The 25,802-nt window shown below is 40.1% G+C and overlaps 1 protein-coding gene across 1 annotated transcript in view; it reads right to left on the bottom strand.

The window, feature by feature from the left end:
• Positions 1 to 25,802, bottom strand: part of Rspry1 (ring finger and SPRY domain containing 1) — a 61,575-nt gene that overhangs the window by 34,919 nt on the left and 854 nt on the right. Inside the window, exon 2 of the mRNA XM_028871459.2 lies at positions 2,280 to 2,781. Coding sequence (XP_028727292.1) covers positions 2,280 to 2,629 — 350 coding nt within the window. The 5' untranslated portion in view covers positions 2,630 to 2,781. The remainder of the gene's footprint in view (positions 1 to 2,279; positions 2,782 to 25,802) is intronic.

Below are 25,802 nucleotides of genomic sequence, written 5' to 3'. Positions count from 1 at the left end.
TCTACTGTAATTATATACTATGAAGAATAACTTTTAAAAGAAAGTTTCTTTTTTGTGAGTGTGCTACTGGAGGTTGAATCTAGTTAAGAGCTTAATGAATATTAGTCAAGTGCTCTAACCACTGTGAAATATCCCTAACCCCCAAAATTATTATTCTTGGAGATCAACAAACACTTCAGTACTGTGTGGAAGACTCTAATATAGCTCTAAGGATTTGCTTGTATATTTTAGGTGTATAGTGGTTTTTTTCTTTATCATGTTTAAAGAACTAAACAAAACTGCTTTTATTAGTGGGATTATTAAATACTTAGATATTTTCTACCAGGGTCTAAAGTAGAAACTCTATTTTGAGCATTTCTTTTTTTCTAATATAAAGTACCATACTAGACCATTTATACAAACTATACAAAAATAGTAATTCTTTTAATTATTGAGTTTTTAAAAAAAGATTTATTTATTTTATGTGCGTTAGTGTTTTGCCTGCATGTATATCTGTGTGAAGGTGCCAGATCCTCTGGAATTGGAGTTACAGACAGTTGTGAGCTGCCATGTGGATGCTAGGAATTGAACCTGGGTCCTTGGGAAGAAAACCCAGTACTCTTTAGCCACTGAGCCATCTCTCCAGCCCCCAGAATAATAATTCTTACTTAAAAAAAAAAAAAAAAAAAGGATTAGAGAAGTACCTTGCTTAGTGTCATAAGGCTAGTAATGAAAAAGAATCTGAATCTAGGTCCTTTGTGGTCTAAAACTTAGGCACTTACTAAACCTTCACTGAACTTTTCTCAATTTGAAAAATATCCTTTAATTTCACTGTCATTCAAAGTGAGATTTTTGTCTTTAGACAAAGCAGGAGAAAAAAATCACAGGCCCAGGTGTGCCCTGCAGTTTCAACTTACAATTTCCTCAAATGGATCTAACAGGCTGAAAAAGAACTAGTAACACAGGAGAGAGAAGAAAAACTAACTGCCCACAGAAGTTGCATGCAGTCATACTCTTGGTAAGACTACTCATCTTGAATATATGGTCAGCAGAACAGATTGGCAAGAACAGTAATGGATCCTCAAGAAAGCATTTCCTAATTTCCTACTACAGCAATTAACACAAATTTACTCCAAGGTTACTGTACTCCTTCATAAAGACCATATTTTCCGCAATGACAGAGAAATAGATGAGATCTACATGAGCAAACTGGGGGGGGGGGGGGAATGGAGGGCAAGGGTCAGGGGAAAGAGAGCTTAGGGGAGCGGGAGGTACCAGCTCAATCAGGAGCAGAGTGGGAGAACAGGAAGGGAGATACCATGATGAATGAGGACCCCAGGGGAATAGGAAGAAGCAGAGTGCTAGAGAGGTCCCCAGAAATCCACAAAGATACCTCCACTGTAGACTACTGGCAATGGTCAACAGAGTGCCTGAGCTGACCTGCTCTGGTGATTGGATGGCCGAACACCCTGGCTGTCATGATAGAACTCTCATCCAGTGTCTGATGGAAGCGGATGCAGAGATCCACAGCCGAGCCCCAGGTGGAGTTGCAGGAGTTCAATTGGCGAGACAGGAGGGATTATATTAGCGAGAGATATTGAGACCATGATTGGAAAAAGCACAGGGACAAATAGCCAAACTAGTGGAAATGCATGAACTGTGAACCAATGGCTGAGGAGCCCCCATGGAACTGGACCAGGCACTCTGGATAAGTGGGACAGTTGATGAGCTTGAACTATTTGGGAGGCCCCCAGGCAGTGGAGCTGGGACCTGTCCTTGGTGCATGGGCTGGCTTTTTGGAGCCTGGGGCCTATGCTGGGACACTTTGCTCAGCCTTGGTGTAGGGAGGAGGGGACTGGACCTGCCTCGGCTAAGTCTACCAGGCTGGGCTGACTCCCCAGGGGAGACCTTGCCTTGGAGGAGGTGGGAATGGGGGTGGATGTAGGGTGGGAGGAGGGAGGACGGGGGAATCCATGGCTGATATGTGAAATTAAGTTAAATATATGTGTGTGTATGTATGCATATATATATATGTATATATAATATATATAAAATCATATTTTCAATGAGTTTTCTGTACAGAAACATTCAAACTTTTCTAGACAGAAGTAGATGACAGCAAGTAAAATCATCCAACCTTATTTACTCCACCATCAGAGGAGAAATAAGTGTTCTCTCTTAGCCTAGGAGCACAAGGCTTGGCGAATGTTATCTTAAATGAATGGAAGGAGTTCCAAAGTGGTGGTTCCTGGCAGAACACTTTCTATGACACTGGTGGCGATGGTGAGTTGGATACTTACTTATCTACAAGAGTCCGTATTACCGCCAGTGTATCCAGCACTAACCCATCCACATTTTGTTTCTTTCTCCTTGGCTCATGTGGTCCTCGGCCTCTCCTGGGAGGCCGAACAGGGTCCCGAGGTTGGCTCCTAGTGTCCGCGGTAGGGACTGCACTGTTCTCGGCCTGCTGCTGGTGGGTGTCAGCACTGTCTTCAGCTCCACTGTCATCGCGGCAGATGCAGGAATTACCCATAGTAGTAGTGGCACCTGTAGTCCCCAGTAAGTGGGCTATGTGCTCCTCGAGAGTCAACAGCAGACCCTGACCAAGGCTTCTGCTCGCTAAGAACACAGCCCACCCAAAGACAATCATTTAGATAGTTTTCAGTTTTCCGAGTACTGTTTTCATAATGTGGAGCTGAACTTGCATTCTATGCATTTTTAACAACTGAATGCTGGAGAAGGTTGAGCAGCTGATTTCCAACATTATCAACCACCAGGAATGCTGGCCATGCACTGGCAGTTCTACAAGAGAGAAAGACAGAAAGGAAATTAACTTAAGATCTTGACCACTCTATTACTCAAATTTTGCTAGTGTAGTTCTAATAGCATTCAGATTACAATGAAGATTCTTGGTTATTTTTATAGGTTCCCACCATAAAGATATTTATTTTTTAATAAATATTAAACAATCAACAATCAACATTTCCTTTTAAATTAAAAAATGAACACAAGTGTTTTGCATGTATGTGAGTGTGAACAAGTGTATGCCACAGCACACATAAGGAGGCCGAAGGACAACATTCAGAAGTCAGTTCTCTCTACCATGTGGGGCCTGGGGATCGAATCCAGATCATCATGCTTGCAGAGAAAGTGCTTTCACCCACTACGTCATCGCGCCAGCACCGGAATGTCTTTTTATCCTTCATTAAATATAAAGTTGATTGGTTGCTAAACCATACAGGAATTCTAATCAATGTTTAAAAACCTACAGAAATACATTTGACAAATCTGTGCAACATTTTTAAAGGCTCCTTCTGTGATAAAAAATGAATCATGTCCTTTCTTTATTTAAACATATGGGCCAATTTAATGTTTCAAATAAAACATCTAATTACAGATGTCTGTTGTTGAAAAAGTTATGATACAAATATCATAGCTCCTATCTAATAATAAAAGAATGTTTCTCTTAAATGAAGGAAACTACACCAATTTCCCAAAGGAGGATCACTCAAGAATTTACACAAATCGGGGCTGAGGAAATGGCTCAGTGGGTAAAAGTGCTTGCTCTACAAGCCTGAGGACCCAAGTTCAAGTCCCCAGCACCCACAGAAAAGATTGGGCATGGCAGCATGTGCTTGTGAACCTAGCACTGGGAGCCAGATCCTGCTAGATCCCAAGTAGCTAGTCTAGGTAAAATGGCCAGCCTCTAGTTCAGCACAAGATTCTATCTCAAGACAATAAGGCACAGAGCAATAGAGAAAAACAGTCCACATTCTGCTCTGACCTCTACACGCCCACAGAGGACGGACACACACACACACACACACACACACACACACACACACACACACACACACACAGGGAGGGGAGAGGAAGAATTTATAGAAATCATGCAAGTGATCATACACAAACTTTTTCTGTTACAAAAGGAAGATTGTTCAGAAAAACATGAATTCATGATGAAAAGTTATGTTCTTCAAAATGATTCGTCTGTTGCTACAAAGTTAAGAGTAAAATGTACTGATTATCTCTGCTTGAAACACTCCAAGCAGCTTCTGCCAAGCACCAGGCTGAGACTAAGAGGATGAAAACAGGGAAGGCACAGTTCCTGCACTCCACGAATCCATGGATGGCTAGTCTCATCCCACACAATGTGCTTACCATCATAAATGATGGAAACAGCTCTTCATTGATCTGAAAACGTGATTAGGTTCTGAAAAGAAGTTTTAGAAGCAGGAGACAGAAAAAAGGATGGTAGCTAAAAGTAAAAATGAAACAAAATAAAAATCTACAATTAGTAAGTGGAGCATTCTTTAATCTTGGCACTCAGGAGGCAGAGGCAGATGGATTGCTGAGTTCAAGGCCAGCCTGGTCTACAGCGTGAGTTCCAGGGCAGACAGGTCTACACAGAGAAACTCTGTCTCGGAAAAACAAAATAAAGTAACAATAACACCGACTCTCCCCTGACCACCCCCCCCCCCAAAAAAAACCCCTCAAAAACAAACAAAAAAATGGAGATGACAATTCTTTTCTTTAAGGTTTTTTTTTTTTTTTGGTTTTTCGAGACAGGGTTTCTCTTGTGTAGCTTTGCGCCTTTCCTGGAACTCACTTGGTAGCCCAGGCTGGCCTCGAACTCACAGAGATCCACCTGGCTCTGCCTCCCGAGTGCTGGGATTAAAGGCGTGCGCCACCACCGGCTTCTTTAAGGTTTTTTATTTTTAAATTTTATTAGAGTTTAAAAGAAAAATCCTAGGGCAGGCAACCTGTAAATCTCAGTGGCTACTTTGGGGATAAGAATGGAGAAGGAAAAAATACCCATGCCATTTGAGTTACACAGCCACACGGTGGGAAGGAGGACTTTGAGAAAGAGTAAGAAAGCCTGAAGTACCAGAAAAAGCATACTTAGGCTCTGGCCAGCGTCAGAAAAAAAGAAGAGCTGAACCTTTCTGAGAGGTGGGCAGACCCAACAGAACATCATGGCAGCTTGTAGAGAACACTAAAATAAAATGTTTACATACATACATGTATACATACACACACACACACACACATATATATATATATATATATATATATATATATATATATATATATATATATATATATAACATATATATATACCGGTGTACATCATTTCACCTAGTCCCACCAGGGAGGAGAATGGAGGTATGGGAATAGACAGATATTATCTGCCCCCAGACTACTAAGACAGCAAGGGCTCAACCAAGTAACAGCACAAATGTTCTTGGTTTCCCTGAACCAGTGAGGCTGTCTTTAAAATTTGAAGCTTGTACTTAAAAGGATGTAACAGAATATAAAGGTAAGAACATGACACAAGGACACAGCTGGAAATAGGTTTTTTAACATAAAACTCACAAAAAGTTGCATGACATTCCTATTACTGTGAAGGCCAGGGTACAATTCCCTCTAGAGAGTAGATAATAAAGAGTTTTCAGTGCTTAAAAGGACAGAGGAGAAAGAAACCAGAAATAACTTTACACAGTTAAAGGGGTTTTATATAAATTATGCTGATTTCTGAAAAAGACCAAGTAGTGTGTAAGAACGCATGCTCTCAGCCAGGCCTGCAATTCTAGCACTCAGGAGGCGGAGGCAGGAGGATTGTGAGGTTTTTGTTTGGTTGTTTGGTTTGTTTTTGGAGACAGGGTTTCTCTATGTAATAGTTCTGGCTGTGCTGGAATTTGCTTTGTAGTCCAGGCTGGCTTTGAACTCACAGAGATCTGCCTACCTTTGCAACCCCAAGTGCTGGGATTAAAGGCGTGTGCCACTATAGCCTAAGGGGTTGTGAGTTTTTAAAGGCCAGCATGGGTTATACAGCAAGACTCTGTTACATGTATGAGCTCAAGTTTTGGCCCTTCCTGTCCAACAAACCTTGTCATACTTTTGCTTGCTTTGATACCAATTATCAGGCATTTGCAACCTTTTATTTGAGGTCACAAATAACTACTGACCTTTTATTTTCTGAAAGCCCGGGCTAGTTTGAATTCAGCATACAACTCAGGCTGGCCTGGACTCAGAGAGATCCTCCTTCATGTGCCTCCTGAATGCTGGGTTAGTAGTTTAAGATATGAAGTTCAGCAACTTCCTATGCAGTATACACAGAGCTACCTTACCATTTATGAAACACACTTCAGCTTATCCTTGGTTCTTACACATTATGGTATAAACATCGGTGGCTAAATCTACTAACATTTTGTGGATGCTGGAAGGGAGTGGTCCAAGATCCAATACAGGGGGTTGGTTCTTTTAAGGAAAGGCATCATCCCCACAGCAATGCTAATTCCAAACTGCTTCTTCATAAAGGTCAGACAGAGCCCATGACCATGCTCAATGTCACCAGAGCAGAAAAGATTTCACTAGCTTCTCTAACACTCCAGAGTCTTTATACATCATCAGTATGGAAAGCAAAATGGGACACAAGATACAAACAGCTTCAGTCTAACCAGAAACATTAAATTGAGGAAGGCATACTGGAGCAAGGTAGACAGTCTGGTACTAAAAATAACTTGTAATAATCTCAGAATGTCAAAGTAAGTTTAAGTCCCACAAAACAAAGCCCTGAAGGAGGGAGGACAGGTCCTATAAAAATGACAGTTTAATAACAACAGATAGAAAGTTATTAAGCATCATTTAAAAGAAACAATATTGAAGGGCAGGAGACATAGGTCGGAGGTTAAGAGGAAACATGTTTGGTTCTCAGCGTCCACATGGCTGCTCACAACCACCTATAACTCCAGTTCCAGCAAATCTGGTTTCCAAGGGTTCCTGCAAGCAATATGGTGCACATAAACTCATGCAAGTAAACACATATTGCTGCGGGCCGCAGAAATATATCATAAGAACTCAGCTGGTTATGGCAAAGTCACTACCTGGAGGGATCAGGGAATTCCTCCAGAGGAAGCCAAATCCCAAGGAGTTTTTGGTGTTACTTGGCTTGTTATATATCAGCTGTATTCTGTTATGAAAATCATGTGTGCCTTCATAGCTTTCCCAATTGACTTTTCCCTAAGAAGAGCTAACAGTGTAGACTGATCACTCTCTGGACATACACATTCCAGGCATTTGGAGAACAGCCTCAGGAAATGCTTTCTCTGGAATCAGATATCTCCCCTAGCCACTTTCAAGGACTACAGGAAACACCACCCAGGTGGGCACCCATTGTTAGTCCCAGGTGGACTAACAATGATAACAGCCCACATGCGAGTCTCCTGACTTAAGGTAAATTCCACAAGGGGACACCGCCTAGGTCAGGTAGACATTAAGTAATAGCTTTACACAATTTAGCTCAGACCCTCCTTTCTTACAGCCTTACTAACTTTATAGACCTCTAACTACTTACCTAACCACTTCTAGGAATATTTAGATAAACTTCTGTGCTAACAGCTATGCTCAGCCAGAACTCCCAGTTCAAGCCTCCCTGTAATTATCATTATTGGTAGCATCTGGCCAGGTCCATCACCGGATGGAGGAAAGTACCTTATCAGAGATACCTCTGTACTCGCTAGAACAGACTTAAGCATCCAGGTTACCTGTTTGAGAAGGCCTGGCGGATGTGTCAATTAAGCCTATTCTTATCACCCCTCCATTTGACCCTGGAAGCCTGGCTTTGCACTGCTAAGGAAATACTGCTTGTAAGTTTATATAGACCAGAACTCCCAGGGCAGGAGACTCAGAGAAGAGAGAAGAGAATGGAAGAACGAGATGGGTAAGAACTTGAGAGGAACGAGCTGAGATGGGGAAGAACTAGATTGAAGAGCAAAAAGAGAGGACTAGAGGAACGAGATGGAAGATGAGGAAGAGCCAGATGGGGAAGAACAAGATGAGGAAGAGCCAGATGCGAGAGAAGGAGATGGGAGAGAAGCTGATGGGGGAAAGAACTAGATAGATGAGAACCTAGAAGGGACAGAACTAGATGAAGGAATTAAGATAGAACCTAGAGGGGACAGTAGATAAATATAGAGAGAAATCAGGCAAGAAAGGAGCTAGACATGAGAACAGAACTGAAGCTGTGTATAAAGGATGTTATGCCAGAGGAATTAAAGCAAGTGGACTATAGAACTCGGTGTGCTGCGATTATATTTCCTGATAATAGTCCTCGCCGTCAGTAGTTCTCTCTCCTGAGCCCCTGGGATGTATAATATTGAGGCTGGTTCCTCTAATATTATACAAGACCTGGCGCCCTTGGGTACCCAGTCTCAGGAAGAGTAATCTACCAAGCACACTCAAAAAGCAGTGGTGTGCTTGGCGGAGGCTGTCCAGAGACGAGGCAGTCTCTCCGGGGAGTCATAAAGGTGACCCCTGAAGTGCCGGCTACCGACGGACCTCACCAAAGGTGCTGCAGACCGGGAGGAACCCCAGGCCTCTTTGTGGTGAGTAGTTGAATATCTCCCTTCCCTATTAAGAATCCTTCTTGCGGACGGGCGGTGGTGGCGCACGCCTTTAATCCCAGCACTCGGTAGGCAGAGCCACAGGATCTGTGAGGATCTCTGTGAGTTCGAGGCTAGCCTGGTCTACAGAGTGCGATCCAGGAAAGGCGCAAAGCTACACAAAGAAACCCTGTCTCAAAAAAAAAAAAAAAAAAAAAAAAAAAAAAAATCCTTCTTGCACCATGAGTCAGAACGAGTCAAAAGAGAATCAGTTCTTGATAGAAATTACAGGACACAGGCTTACGACGAAAGGCATTTCAGTCAGCTCTAGTCTGTTTACAGGCTTAGATAAGGAAGCAAAGACTATCTTAATTCCATAAAGCCCCCCCTAAAAAATGTAAGGAAAGATTTAGGAGACCCCTAAAAGCCACCAACCTTATGAAATTGATTTACCATCAGAATATGATAAGCAGCAGAGATTCTAACCCCTCCCTTTTAAGGAGAAACCTGCCGTTACTTCATTCAGGGTCTTACAAGGAGGTAACACAATATTCTTACACTACCGGACCTCCTGAGAGCATAAACTAGAGCTATGAAGTTCGCTATTTCTCTATACTAGCAGCAGCGTCCTGCTACAAACAGCCTTTTTTGCTAAAACTACTGGAATCTAAGGGCTAACTTGAGCCCTAAACTTGCCCTGCAGCTAACTAGGAGCTCCGCTCCAGCAGCCTTCATTTAAATTAATGCAAGCCTCACAGCCAGTGCCGATTTAAAAACCAATGGCAACTCCCAGCTCTCCTAAAAAAGTGTCTCTTTCTCTCTCTTTCCTTTTCCTGGGTTGACTATTAAGTTCTTGGTAATTTACAAAAATCTTGGCCAAGTACAAGAACTTCAGTTAACCCATTTCAAAAAAACAGGTCCTGGTTAGGGGACGCCCTACTACGACCTGTATGGATTCATCAGACCCCTGAAGACGTTTGGGGGTCGGAATCCTAAACATCTGCCTTCTTCCCTCTGAACCTAACTATCTACTATTTGCATCTCAGCTCACTTGGGCCTTTGAGTCGTCTCCACCCTTCTCCTCACCTTGCCATTCCCGGTGGCTATCTGGCTTGATACAGACTAGACAGACAGGCTGCAGCTGCTACAAAAAAAAAAAAAAAAAAAAAAAAAAAAAAAAAATTCCTCCTCCTTTGTTTTAGTTTGGGCCTGTAAATTTACTGTGCTTATCTCATTTCATGATACACCTTAAAGGATTTATTAAATTGTTACTTTCCTCATATACTATGTTTTTGAATACGAGTTCCTGTTTCTATATTAAAAAAAAAATTTCAGTAAAACTTAATATTTTTAAGGCTAAACTGACGGGTATAAAACCAAAGTTCTAAGCTTATAAGGGCAACTAACTTATAAATTGTAAGGAATAAGTTTACTTTAATTAAAGACAATTAAAAAATAAAACTTATTGATTGATTGGCCGACCTAAACATTTAAAAAGTTTACACTTTGGACAAAACTGCCATACCCCTCATTGCCAGGGTTTTGTCCAAACTATGCTTTAAGATAATTTAGATTATATTTCCATTTACCAGGTTTAAAGACAATTTGCCTTACTATCCAATTTCAAGTAACAGATAGTTCACCTAACAGATTTCAAAATGACCCTTTACCATTCCTTTATTAAAAGAAATTCACTTTACATTGGCTATTTTTAATAATCAATCACTTATTTCTCCTGACAAGTTTAATACATAGGTGCTTTTGGATATAAAGTTTTTATAGGAATATAAAGGTTTAGATATAGAGAATGTTTAGGAAAGTTAAAAAATAACATGATATATGAATTACCAGTTATTAGGATAGATCATTGTAACACAAAAACATCTAGATATGTTATTAATGATACACGAATCTCAGTAATAACCTAGAGATACTGAGGATGTATGCCTAAGTTAGATCTGTGGATAAAGTTTTTATTGAGGTCTGAGATATATAAACTTTAGAAATGGACTTATATACCTTAATACAAGAATGTGGACCTCCCCAGAAGGGACACTGGGGCTAAATATAGGCTGTAACTCCTCTGCTGTACAAGGTATAAAAATTGTCCCAGTAAAGGTTGGTCCTGACTTTACTAAAGAAATTAAGATTATTGTACAACTCTCTACAAAACAATTCAGATTCATGCAGGGCAGCGCCTAAGGGAGCTGCTGGTATGGATTCCAGCAATATGGCCTTCTGGGTTCAGGAAATTAAATATTCCAAACCAACTAAACACTTAAAATACAGGGGGAAAAGTAATTGGCTTGCTAGACATAAGCACGGTTGTTTCTTATATTTCAGGAAAAGATTTGCCAAGTACTTAAGATGACTATTACTCCTTCATCTCTTATAGGCCTAGGTCAACCTAATATTATTGCTAGCAACTCAAAAATATTAAGATGGTCAGATAGATAAAATTATGACATATTCTGCCCATATGTCACCCGCCATACCTAACACACTATGGGAAAGAGACATACTGTAACAAATGGATGTACCATTAATTCTGCTATGAACTAATATCATCTCAAATGCATTAGATGGGTTTTAAACTTAAAGGAACTTGAGTAAACAAGCTCAAGGCATAATTGGGCCCTTTATCCCAGAAATCATACATGACAGACATAGCCTAAGGTATCAAAATGTATCCTAGGGGCCACTGTCCACTGTTGACTCCATTACTTGTAAATCTGATGCTCCTATCTGGGTTAAGTAATGACCTTTAAATGCTGAGAGAATTGTAATTGCTACCTGTCTGGTGGAGGAAAAACTTAAATATTGGGCATATAAAGCCCTCCACCAGTCTTTAAATCACCCCAATATCTTTTTATTTAGGAATATCAGGATTATAGACTGTTACAAGACCTTAAGAAATTAAATACAATTTATTAAAGCCAAGGGGAACCTCACAGCCTGGCTTCCCATCTTACACGGCCACCCCAGAAACTGAAAAATAATTGCCATAGATGTACAAGATTGCTTCTTTACCATGCTTCCTCAACCTAAAGATTGTCAGCATTTCAAATACTTTTGTTTGCCTACTCACCCTGCCATGATGGAGGCCAAAGCCGACATACAGAGCAGGAAATGTGAGTTCTGTTTATCCAGGACTCATTCTTTGAACAGAGTTCCTCATCTTATCCATACAGATTAACTTTCAGAACTGTCAGTTATAGCTTCCTCACGGTCCCCCAACCTAATAATTATATGTGTGTGTGTGTGTGTGTGTGTGTGTGTGTGTGTGTGTGTGTGTGTATCTTACAATAATTTTATTGCACAGATGATATCAAACTATGAATCTTATGAGTCTATAGAATGACAAATAACTCTACAGGATATACTGGCACCTTTTCTTATGTCTGTCCAACAATTACAAATTCTTTCCCTATGGAAGCTCACCATGAGGCTTACTTATGATTTATGGTTATGAAATAAGAAGTATACACCATTTATTTTTACTGCTTTTCAATTTTAGGAATGCCTAGAACTCATATAGACAACAGCCTTACTTATACTTCAAGAACTCTTAAGAATTGGCGCTTAGATTTTTTCATATCTCCCACTACAGGCATTCCTTATTACCCCCAGGCCAAGTCACAAAGTTACACCTAAGCCTCTGTGATCTTCTCACTGGTTTTTGTAAAGGTCCTGATGTTTTCATACTGTCAGGAAGAGGATATGCTTACATATCTTCACAGGACATTGACCTGCCTTTATGAATCCTGGATCGCCTGGTCACATCATAAGTTAGGCGCTACAGGATAAGGGCACTCTAAAGCTGCCAGACTGAATACAGGCTGTTATTTACCTCTAGATTCTTAAATATTGAGCTTTGAATATAAATAAATTGATACAACTCCAGATCCTTTTGATGAACTGTTCATCAATGATATAAAACTTATAGAAATATGATTAGAAGTAACAATTCTGTTCTAAATACATTTTATTAATTTTTGTCAAAAGATAAATGAAACTGGAAAGATATATAAATGACACATTTCAGAGTTCATTCTCTGGCTATCCTGAAGTTTTTTTGAGGCTCCAAGGATTCATAATTTTGCTCTGACAAAATTTACCACTGTTATATTGCTAACATGTCTAAGATTTTTGTCCATTAAGAAGTTTCTTATCAGCTTCAGGAGATCAAAATTTGCCAACGCTCACAAGCCAAGAAGCACCAGGAGGAATGCAACCTAACTACAGTTCTTATTTCTCACTTACAAAATTTTTCTTCTCTGGGTGGGGGAGGAGCCTTCCCTCTCCCTGGCCTGGTATCCCCTTCTCTTATTTGCTAACCATGCATTTAATATCCCATAGGTACGCCTAAGAGAAAAAGTTTCTTCTTTAAAACTCCTCATCTTTAAAACTCCTCATCTTTAAAACTCTTCGGCTGCATGTTCTACCATTAATACACATATTTGTTTCCAGCAGAAATTCTAACCATTTAAAGAGTTACAGGTTGTCATTCTCTGGACCATGGACATGCTGTCTAGCTGCAGGTCTGCACCCCACCCTCCAGCCCACACCGATGTGCTGTCCGGCCCAACCCTGCATCACGCCCTCCAGCCCATGAGACAGAAAATTCTGCTACACTGCCTGTCTCACAGAGCCTGAGACAGCCTGCGCTTCCTGGGTTTCCACTGCATCCCAGGCCTCAAGACCCCCAGCTTCGCCCCCATATCCGCAGGAAGTAACCATGAGAGATTTCTACAGCCCCCTTTGTCATGTACCCCTCTTTGTGAACTGAACTCTCCAGCCCAGGGGCTGGACTGCCCTTAAAAAATGCTCTATTATTAATTGTATAAGTTCTGCCCATGATCCTAAAATGTATGTACTATCAGATATTCTCCTAATGTACTTATGACAATTTTTCTGTATGTAAGTCTTGCTATGTATACCCTGACACAGGTTATTACTATTTTCTCATAGCTAGTGGTTTAATATTGCATTGATTACAAATTTAAATTAGGTAAGCTTCAGCTGCAGCCTTAATCCCATAGGTATTCAGGACTCTTTTACTATGCCTCCTTAAAAGACAGGTAAACCAAATTAATACCCCTAACCAAAGAATAATAGATAAAGTTAATGTTCCAAACTAACCATTTCTTTTTGATAAGTCACAATCATAGTATTCAGACACTTTTGACCATATCATGCAATACTTGCTAAGGATAGATTCTTATGTTATTCCTCTGCTCCCTTTTTGAGACAGAGCTATTCTAACTATATACAGCTATGCCAATTAGATGGTTAAACTAATCCTCAGCCTGCCATCTATATAGACTATTGATGATAAATATATATATCATAGGTACAATATTGATTAAATATCAATGTTAATCATTACTTATCATTTTTCAGAAATCTCCAAACTTAAGTTTATCTACATATTCACTGTCCTACAAAATTTTTTTTTTAACTAAATGAAAAAAGGGGAACTGCTGCGGGCCGCAGAAATATATCATAAGAACTCAGCTGGTTATGGCAAAGTCACTACCTGGAGGGATCAGGGAATTCCTCCAGAGGAAGCCAAATCCCAAGGAGTTTTTGGTGTTACTTGGCTTGTTATATATCAGCTGTATTCTGTTATGAAAATCATGTGTGCCTTCATAGCTTTCCCAATTGACTTTTCCCTAAGAAGAGCTAACAGTGTAGACTGATCACTCTCTGGACATACACATTCCAGGCATTTGGAGAACAGCCTCAGGAAATGCTTTCTCTGGAATCAGATATCTCCCCTAGCCACTTTCAAGGACTACAGGAAACACCACCCAGGTGGGCACCCATTGTTAGTCCCAGGTGGACTAACAATGATAACAGCCCACATGCGAGTCTCCTGACTTAAGGTAAATTCCACAAGGGGACACCGCCTAGGTCAGGTAGACATTAAGTAATAGCTTTACACAATTTAGCTCAGACCCCTCCTTTCTTACAGCCTTACTAACTTTATAGACCTCTAACTACTTACCTAACCACTTCTAGGAATATTTAGATAAACTTCTGTGCTAACAGCTATGCTCAGCCAGAACTCCCAGTTCAAGCCTCCCTGTAATTATCATTATTGGTAGCATCTGGCCAGGTCCATCACCGGATGGAGGAAAGTACCTTATCAGAGATACCTCTGTACTCGCTAGAACAGACTTAAGCATCCAGGTTACCTGTTTGAGAAGGCCTGGCGGATGTGTCAATTAAGCCTATTCTTATCACCCCTCCATTTGACCCTGGAAGCCTGGCTTTGCACTGCTAAGGAAATACTGCTTGTAAGTTTATATAGACCAGAACTCCCAGGGCAGGAGACTCAGAGAAGAGAGAAGAGAATGGAAGAACGAGATGGGTAAGAACTTGAGAGGAACGAGCTGAGATGGGGAAGAACTAGATTGAAGAGCAAAAAGAGAGGACTAGAGGAACGAGATGGAAGATGAGGAAGAGCCAGATGGGGAAGAACAAGATGAGGAAGAGCCAGATGCGAGAGAAGGAGATGGGAGAGAAGCTGATGGGGGAAAGAACTAGATAGATGAGAACCTAGAAGGGACAGAACTAGATGAAGGAATTAAGATAGAACCTAGAGGGGACAGTAGATAAATATAGAGAGAAATCAGGCAAGAAAGGAGCTAGACATGAGAACAGAACTGAAGCTGTGTATAAAGGATGTTATGCCAGAGGAATTAAAGCAAGTGGACTATAGAACTCGGTGTGCTGCGATTATATTTCCTGATAATAGTCCTCGCCGTCAGTAGTTCTCTCTCCTGAGCCCCTGGGATGTATAATATTGAGGCTGGTTCCTCTAATATTATACAAGAACATATGGTATAAATAATAAATCTTCAAAAAGGCAAAAGAACAATGTTAAAAGTACCTGTGAAGAAGGCAGTTTGTTAGGTCTCAAATCTTAGACTTCATTCTATCTAAAATTATTTTCCTAAGGCTTGCATATGTGTAGAGTAATTAATTCCTTAATGTAGATTTTTTTATTTAGTGTAATTTCAAAGTGATTAGAAGATACCCCATAAATGCGGCTATTTTTTAAAACCTGACTAAGTTTGAAGTGACAAAGGAAAAATTTAATTTTCTTTCTATTTCTGAATTGAAGTCAAGTGCATTTTGGGTCAATGTCTTCTAAGAGAGCTATTTCCTTAAATAATCCAGAAAACGATGTCCATTATAAATTTCTTAGGAAGGATATGGAGGTTATTTTGGGGGGGGTTGTTTTTTAAATAATTTCACTAAGCTGTCCAGACACAGTTTAGCACTGAATTCCTGGCTCATGTGAACCTCCTGCCTCAGCCTCCTAAGTAGCTGTGACTATAGGCAAAATGCTACTAGTGAGACAAGCACATTTTTAAGTTTTCAATTATTTTAACCGAAAGACTTTTTCTTTCTTTCATTTATTTATTGTTTTTGTTTGTTTGTTTGTTTGGATACAGGGTCTCATTAGGCAGCTCTGGGCGTTCTGGAACTCAGGCTGGCCTCGAACTCACAGAGATCTTCCTGCCTCTTCCCCCCAAGCACTAGAATTAAAGATGTGTAGCACCACGCCCGGCTAGAGACTTTTTCTTAACAAAAAGCTATAATGTATAATGATCAGGTGTGATGTAGGTGAGAAAAGCCATGAAATGTTACACAGAGGATCACTCATGAAATATACAAATAAAAAAAAAACTACAGCAGTCATTTTTAAAGAATTTGTGAAATGGCCATATTCTTTAGCTAACAGCCATGGCACATACATGTACAAAGTATAAGCTCCTTCAGATTCATTCAATACTACAAATGCATAGCTTCTTACTTAGAAATAGGAGCTACCCATGACATGTTTACATAGGAAAGAAGCTGTGACTACTGATTATTTGGGTGATAAGGCTAAAGAATTACACTTCAAACAACTTTGTTTTGTCTCTAAAGAAAAGAGACTTTATGTGTTCCATTTGCCAAGGATCACAGTTTCAAGACAGTCCCCCCAGCTACAGCTTCTGCGCAGGAAACCAGAGGCCTCCCACAGCACAAGCACAGTAAATGGACATCACAGTCAGACAGACCTGGGTACAAGTCCCAGCTCTGCTATATTCACTGGCACCCACACTAATGAATCTGACCGTGACACACTTTACAAAAGGGAACACAGTAACAATTCTTACTTCAGAGTAACTAACTCCGAAGAGTCAGAATCCACATTTCTAGGATGTGGCCCAAGCCTGTGACTCCTTAAAAGCTCCCTAGGTGATTTTGATGGCAGCCAAGTCTGGAAATCACTATTAGTACCTGGCACAAAATCTGGCACCTACTGAATGAATTATGGGACAGATTGAAATACTAAATGGTGATTCTTGTGAGGCCAAATATGTCAATACTCCTTCCAGAAAAATAAACAGATTATTTTTTAATGCTTGGAGATGACAGCCAAAAGAGCCATTAGAAAGCAGTCCTACCTACAAAATTGTGGGGGTTGAGGATCGCTCCAATCTGCATGTATAAAAATTTCACAGTGAAATACTTTTATTAGTGAAAAACAATAAAAATAGCTCTGTATAGTATTTTCTATCAGATCTACCCTGTGAAGCATCATAAAAAAGTAGATGGTATTCTGCTTATGGGTACTATCATCCAGAGTCTGAGAAGACTGGAGATTACATAAAGGCAATACACTTTTAATACCTATAAACTTCAACGTTATCTTTTCACTATTAGCACGTGAAGTCAATTTCAAGACCAAACACAAACAAAAACCAAGAACAAAGCCCTGGTCACTTAAGTATACACAACTATTCTATTTGTGGCTGGGGCAGCCCTCAATTGAGTCAAAGGGAATTCTTATCACTGAATATCAGTGCTTAGTATATTTTTCTCACCATCTTAATGACAACAACTTAAACCATTAACCATTTTATACCATTTTGCTGCAAGGTGATAATTATAGACAATATAGCATTTGTAAATACATATCTTTGAAGTGAGGCACTTTTTATAACATTTGTATATTTAAAATTTTCAAAATTCCTTAAGGGGGAAAAAAACCCAACAAACTCAGCAGATCTTAGTAAATTTCATGTGAAATCAGTGAGGTTCTGGTGCTCACTGTCTCACCGTCAGTAACAAACATACCAGCTCACCACAGACACGAGCTTTTGGCCAGCTGGTCTAACCCTTTCTAACAAATGGTCCAAGAATTAGTGATTCATCTCTTCAAATATTTGCTTGCATTTAGTTACTAAGCACATGATAGAAGGGACTTCCTTTTCCAGTGCTGTCAAGAATGGAGAAGCTGGGTAAATGGTCATAAGGACAGAAATCAAATCACTATGTCCAGAATGCCAACTAATATGATCTTTACCTCATCGTTCCAAAACAGTGTTACAAGACACAGAATGTTTTCTAGCCCTTCACCCTCAAGGCTAAACCAAACAGCATGAAAGGCCATATTATGTACTGCTTCAGTGATTTTCTCTCATTAGGAAATGTTTTTAGATTTTCTCTCAATATAGTGTGTCTCAAGCAATGGCTTCTGGCAACATCTTTTATTGTCCTCAACTAACATTTTATGATAAGCACTTTCAAGCATATAGCAATGGGGAACTAATTCACTGCAAACAGCATCTGTATACGTACCACTTAGTCTGCCACTAACATTTTGTATTTGCCTTATCACCAATTTGTCCATCACTATATCCAACATCAAGCCATCTACATTAAAAAAAAAAAACATTTCAAAGTAAACTGCGTGCTTTAGAATGCCCTAATAATTCAGCATACCTATCACTAGTTAGACTTCAATGTCTTTAGAAGCTAAATGTATATGTATCATGCAAACCTTAAGTATTTAAATGCTGAGTTTTGCTGAGCACATATATCTTTGTCTTCAAACCCTATCAAGATAGGGTACATTTCCAGCAGGGCACTTGCTGTAACCACAGAGGAAGAAAAGAAAAATATAGGATACATTACATAGAAATAAGTGTTCTTCGAAAATACTTTGCAGGCTATGCAAAGAGCATAATTTCTTCAATTACTGAGGTTAGATGGAGGAAAACAAAATAACAAGACTGATTATTTAGTATTGCAATAAGATAAATGAAGATATATTTTGAGAGCTCATACTAGTTGAAATAGAAAGTACTTAAAGTTTTTATTTGCTTTTTATTGTTTTACTTTATGTGTTTGGGTGTTTTGCCTGCATGTGTCTGTGCCAGAGGAGGCCAGGAGTCAGACCCCTCAGAACTGGAGTTCCAGATGACTGTGAGTCACTATGTGGGTGCTGGGAATTGTACTCATGTCCTCTGAAAGAGCAGCCAATGCTCTTAATCACTGAGCTATCTCTCCAGACCTAAAGAAATTTTTGTAAATTACTTAAAGTATTTAAGTTTTAAAGCATTTGCTATTTTGTTGGAGGAGAAAAGGGAAATCTGTAAATAGTCCTCCATCTCCATGGGTCCTGCACCCATAGGTTCCACTAATGACAGATAAAAGATACTTGAAAAAAAAAAATGATTGAACTTCCTTTCTGTTGCTGTGATAAAAAGACCCCAACTGGAGGAGAAAAGATTTCTTTCAGCTCACAGTTCCAGGCTGGAGTCCTTCATAGAAAGGACATCACAGAGACAGGTGCTTGAGGGAACTGGTCTATCACATCAATAACCAGGAACACAGAGCAATGAATGCATGAATCAGCTCACCTTCTCCTAAGTCTAGGGAATGGTGCCACCCACTTTTAGGCTGGGTCTTTCCACATAAATTAACATAATAAAGTCACTACCCTACAGCCATGCCCATTGGCATACTTGATCTGGACAACCCCTCGTTGACACTGGAGTGGTTCTAGGTTGTGTCAAATTGACAGTTAAAACTTAACAATCAAATGTGCTAAACATGTACAGGTTGCTCCTGGGCTATTATTTCCTAAACAATAAGGGATTAACAACTACTTATATAGCATTTATATTTTATTAGGTATTGTAAGTACTGTGGAAATGGCTTAAAAGTACAGAGGAGGACGGGCGGTGGTGGCGCACGCCTTTAATCCCAGCACTCGGGAGGCAGAGCCAGGCGGATCTCTGTGAGTTCGAGGCCAGCCTGGACTACCAAGTGAGTCCCAGGAAAGGCGCAAAGCTACACAGAGAAAACCTGTCTCAGAAAAAAAAAAAACCAAAAAAAAAAAAAAAAAAGTACAGAGGAAGATGCATGTAGGTTATATACAAACATTATGCCATCTTATATAAGGGAGCTGAGCATCTATAAATTTTGGTACTGAAAGGAGACTTGGGAATTTCACTTTACACCCAAAGGGAAAGGCAGCCTTGATAAAGTATTTTATATGACACTCAGGTGTCCAAAACTATGTCAGCAATAATGCTGACGAGCACTTGAGGTTTAGGTTACACAGGGGACTATTATCCCACAGTCTGTAACCTTCAAGTGGCTGGGATAAACACAAGATGATTCTCCTCTTGTGTGCTGAGGTTGATGTAAAAAAGGACATCTTTGGAGAAAATCAGATCATCTCTCTGGTTAAACTGAAGGAGTACCTGAAAAATTTTTCACCTAAAATACTGAACGTTTCTAATCCAACGGCAGTAACATTTGGTGTCAAGAACTTTTATATAAGGTGAGACTATGGCAGAAGGAATGATAGACACAATCCCAACCTACCTATCACAAAGAAGAAAGGACAAAACCTTTTAGCATTCAAAACCATAGGTTAAAAAATAAAACTGGCTGGGTATAGTGGTGCACGCCTTTAATCCCAGCACTCAGCAGAGGCAGAGGCAGGTGGATCTCTGAGTTCGAGGTCCAGTCTGGTCTATAGAGCGAGTTCCAGGACAGTAAGGGCTACAAAGAGAAACCCTGTCTGGAAAAATCAAAATCAAAACAAAACAACCAACAACAACAACACACTGTGGCTGAGAAGTGGCTCAACAGGTCAAGGCTTGCTCTGTGTGTGTGTGTGTGTGTGTGTGTGTGTGTGTGTGTGTGTGTGTGTACTGCAGTTCCGATCCTGAAGATCCACACAAATGCTGGGCAGGCACAGCACAGCAGACCACCACAGTCAATCTCAGCACTTGTGAGGCAGATGGAATCCCCACAGCAAACTGGCCAGCTAGACTAGCTGAACAGATGCACTCTGGGCTCAGCTAGAGACCCTGCCTTAAGTAATTGAGTAAGACAATGTCAACCTCTGGTTTCTACATCCATGTGCAAACACACATGACCAGACACATGGGAACACATAATACACACATGCACGCACACTACACACATATACACAGGCAAAAAACATAAGTAAATAATAAAAATAAAATTTAGGCCTTGGCTAGAGCAAGGAATTTTCAGAAGTAAATAACAGAAAAAACAAACAGTAAATATCCTTCAAATAAGTCTTAAGGATGAAAAAATATCTGCCTTATATGCAAAAAGGAAATTCCAAGTAAGAACTGAGGTAAGTGTTAATGATGGCTGCACAAGAGGGGAGAAAAACAAACTTAATACTCTTGACTACTTCTGGGGTTTCACCCCAGAAGACCCAAATAACAGGAAGCATGTTGCTACATTATCCAAATACACATAAGTTTGAAGGAAAACTTTTTTATTGAAAAAAATTCTATGCTATTAAGAAAAGTAAACAAATGTAGAAGTGGCACAAATGGCAAAAATTTCCTTACTAATACCTGTTTAAATGTTGTCTAAAACACCTGATTGTACACACAGTTGTATGCCCATCAGATCTAATAGGTAGAGTCATAAATACCTAGGTGAATTTATTCTAAAATCTGTAAAACTAGAAAGAGTTAAAATATTTAAAAATCAGAAAATTTTACAAAGTGTTTAAAGCTTTAAGAATTGTGATATCACCATTCAATAAATATGTACCAGGTACTGAACAAAGATGAAAAATGTCCATGTACTCTTGGCAAAGGGAGCTGGGGGTTGGGATGAAGGACAGCAACAGACAACACACTTAACTCCCTCATAAGGCCTATGGGTAAAAGAGGAGGGCCACTAGAAGAATGCTGTTGGCCACACCAGTTTCTAGTTGAAAAGGAACTTGACCATTCTGAAGTATCTCTGTACGGGCAAGTTCTTAGCAGACTATAAATCAGCACTAGCACTGCATTGCAACATGCTCTCAATGATCTCAGTGCGGGCCAGTGAGACGGCTCAGTGGGTGAAGACCCACACTTGCCCACACAAGCCTGGCCACTTGAGTCCAATCCCTAGAATCCATGCAAGGGGGAAAAGAGAAAACCAAGTCCTTCTCTGATCTCCACACATACATGCACACACTGAGAACAAAAATAAATTTTAAAAAATTCAGAAATTTAAAACCACACAGTGAAAGGTTAACAGAGTTTAAAAATTAAACTGATAAAACTAAGGCTAAACAGTAAGTTTAATGAAAACAACAAGAATGATCAGAAATCCAATGGAAAACCAAATTATTTTGAGACAATATGGATGTTGTACCCCACTTAAACCCTTTCTGAATACTGTAGGAATCCACATTCTGTACCTGGTGAGTGAGAAGTTTGGCATTGGTGTCAAGTGTCCCAGGACAGACCACCCGAGGAAAAAAGGGACTAGAGACTACAATAAATTCTTTTGGAAAAAAAAATCTTGTGTGTTCATGTTCACATGTGATTCGAGGCACATGTGCCACAGAATATCTGTGGAGGTCAGGACAACCTCAGGCATTGGTCCTTGCCTCCTATCTTGACTGAGGCAGTCTCTTGTTTTGCCATATACACCAGGTTTGCCAGCTTTTGGAAATCCTATCAATTCTGCCTCCCATCTCCATGTAAGAGCACTGGGATTATAGATTCACCCCACTGCGCATGGCTATACATGGGTTATGGAGATTTGAACTCAGGTCCTCGAGCTTCTACAGCAAACGCCTTTGCCCACTGAATCTCCCCAGTCCAATTGCAGTAAATTCTAATTGCTTTAGTCTGAGGTAACAAATATCTTAGCAAGCCTTAAAAATTGACTTCGAAAGTTATTAATATGTAATTCATAGGCATCTGTAACTATGAGCAATGATGAAGCAATAAGAACTGAATAAAGGAGCTGTATTTCCCATGAGGAAGGGTGGAGCAGGAGTCATATTTTGAGAATACTGCATTCAGGGAACAAAGGAGAGGAAACTTAATTCTTTAGGAGGTAGAAGTAAGAAAAACCCAACTCTGAAACATAAACTACAGAGTAATAATACACTTGCTGAGTAAGAAATTTCAAACCTTCCAATTGAAGTGCACAGGACCCATGAAATTATGCCCGGATACTGTAATTTCAGGCAGGAGAACAGCTGCATGAAGAGGCCATTCCTTACCAAGTTCTGGGAGTACATCAACTTCTTGCTGTTTAAGTCTTTTCTAGTTCTCAAAGCTCAGACAAAAAAAGCAGGTAAGCAGGGTCTGGAGGGTGGCTCAGCGGCAGAGCACGCACAGCTCTTACAGAGGACCCAGCACCCACACTGCATGGGTCACCAGTGCCTGTAACTCCAGCTCCAGGAAGAAAATATTCATTCTTTTGCCCCACTACAAGTTGTAAAAGTTTCCTAAGGGCTGTGGCCTAGGTTTTGGCATTCACTACTTCCTGACTATTCAGTTTTTCAATTTTTAAATTTGAATACCAGAAAAAAATATTCATCCCACTCAATGGCAAATGCCTTGAAAATGCCAAAAGCTAGAAGAAGGAGGAGGAGGAAGAGGAAGAAGAGGAAGGAGGAGAGCAGGAGGAGGAGGAAGAAAAAGAAAATAAAAAACCAACTAAATAAACAAACAAAGCAACGGTTGACACTGATCACTGGTTCAGTTAGTCACTGATGGTGCCTGCTTACTTCCCCCTTACACTTAGAATCTAATGATGAATATTAAGTTTTACTTTACAAGGATCTGACCCTAAAATACAGAAAAATTCCCATTGAGTGTTTTGTAATAGAGATCACCATCTTCAAGAATTCCTAATAGGGCTAGAGAGATGGCTCAGTGGTTAAGAGCACCCAAGTTCTGTTCCTAGGACCAACCGGCTCACAATTGCCTAAACCTTAAGCTCCAGAGGCACCTGCACACATGTACCATATTTCTCTTCCACATACACATAATTAAAAATAATAAAAATAAAACCCTTTAAAATTTGCTTAGCATGAACATTTTTAAAAAAGAATTCCTAATAATTTATTTATTTATTTATTTATTTTTGGTTTTTCGAGACAGGGTTTCTCTATGTTGCTTTGCGCCTTTCCTGGAACTCATTCGGTAGCCCAGGCTGGCCTTGAACTCACAGAGATCCGCCTGGCTCTGCCTCCCGAGTGCTGGGATTAAAGGCGTGCGCCACCACCGCCCGGCCCTAATAATTTTTTTAAAGCTATACAGATTTTAGAGTACTAAAGAAAGTTGTATTTTAAAACCTTCAAGATGATTCTCCATCATAAAAAATGACTTCACTGGATATGGTGGTACACACCTTTCATCCCAGCACTCTGGAGGCAGAGGCAGGTGATCTCTGTGAGTTCCAGGCCAGCTAGGGTTACATAAGGAGATCTTGTCTTAAAAAAAAAAAAAAGCCGGGCGGTGGTGGCGCACGCCTTTAATCCCAGCACTTGGGAGGCAGAGCCAGGCGGATCTCTGTGAGTTCGAGGCCAGCCTGGGCTACCAAGTGAGCTCCAGGAAAGGCGCAAAGCTACACAGAGAAACCCTGTCTCGAAAAATCAAAAAAAAAAAAAAAAAAAAAAAAAAGCCAGGTATGGTACACACCTGCAGTCCTAGCACCCCAAGGCTGAGGCAAGAGGACCAATGATTCCAGGTCAGTTTAGGATACATGTTAAGACCCTGCCTCAAAAAAAAAAATTATTGTTAGAAAAAAATATAATCCTCAAATACTAATTTAATCTCGTGAATTTAAACAGATTGTTTAAATACACTTCAGAAACACAGTTACTGTTACTAAACTTGCTAACCACACTTCAGAGCTGAGAGAACTGTTTCTTCTCTGTTCAGTACAGAAAAAAAACACTATTATAGACAATGCTAAGCTTTTAGTTTCCTTTGATACTTACTAAAAAAAAGTTATTTAGCTGACAAAGCATAAAGAATCTACATAGGCCATGGTGGAATACTTTTATATAATCAATAGCTTAAAAATATTGAGTCTAGAAAAAAAATGAAGGTCTTGTAAAAATAGCAAAAAGCAGAATTAACAAAGATATTAAGCAGAAGTCCTGGGCACTATGTATCCTGGGAAATCAAGACCCTCACAAAATCACCACAATAAATAAAATAACGAAACAACAATCATGAAATGTAAGATTAAAAAATAGGAAGTTCAGGTCAACTTTTTAAAAAAGCCTATTTTAAAAAGACAACAACAAAAACCATAAGAAAATCACTAAAATTTTGGGACACCAGCCCTAACAAAGCAGCGCTAACAAGCACCACTAAGCAAAGGTTAGTGAAGTGTCTGTCACATCCTGACATGGGCTCTCATATTACTGTAACCTCATAATAACCGGGATCTACCAAGCAAGTTATCACCCCCCAAGAAATGCAAACTCTACAGAAAGTGGAAAATTGAAAGAAGGGCCTTGTAATCTCTACTCTGGGGGTACCACAAGGCAGAATTCATGGAAGGAAAAATGCAGGCCTATTTACAGATTACAAATGAGGCAGCATAGCGTTCACCACGTATAGCCATCCAAAGGCCAGGAATACAGACAAGAAGTGGGCCTACAATATTGAGAACAAATTTCTTGGAGAAAAACTTCCTGAAGCAAGCGCTAACTCCTACCAGCACCACCAGAAGTCGAAAGTAAATGAAAAACTCCGCAAACAAAAACTGGAAACCTCTTCATGTCAAGGAAGCAGGGTTTAAGAGTGTAACATCACCTAAGAAGCTGGAACCCTTGAAGCACTCAGTAAGGTGTGGTCCTCAGAGCTACAGGTAATCAACACCTGTATTTATGCTCATCTCTTACATCAACTGTTTTACAGATTAGAAAAACCCTTTATTTCTCAACACCAATCCATGACACTACCTTACTTTCACACAGCGTTGATTATTGAGGCTGTTAAGTCACTTCAACCAAGGACAAGCAGATGGTAAGTGAGGGGCCTGGGAGACTGCAGGACGCTACTCAGGCCGTAACAGACACTGCCAACTTTTAAAAGTTCAAAGTACAACACTCCAGGGGACGCAGCCTCACTCAAGACATCTACACAAGACAGAATCGCAGCGTTTTCAGCCCAGCAGCTCTACCTAGGTCTCCTGTAAGAACAGGGAAAGCAAGGCAGACAGCAGGCAGGAAGTAATGCCAAATTTGGAGGTTCGCAGGGGGTGCTGGTGGGACGACTCCCGCGTCCCACTCTGGCGCTGAGCCCAGAGGCAGCAGAATCCTTGTCTAGGACACCTGGTCAG

Source organism: Peromyscus leucopus, chromosome 5, assembly GCF_004664715.2.
Source record: "Peromyscus leucopus breed LL Stock chromosome 5, UCI_PerLeu_2.1, whole genome shotgun sequence".
NCBI lineage: Eukaryota > Metazoa > Chordata > Mammalia > Rodentia > Cricetidae > Peromyscus > Peromyscus leucopus.
Note: the sequence above shows the minus strand (reverse complement) of the source record. Positions and strands in the feature narration are given on the sequence as shown.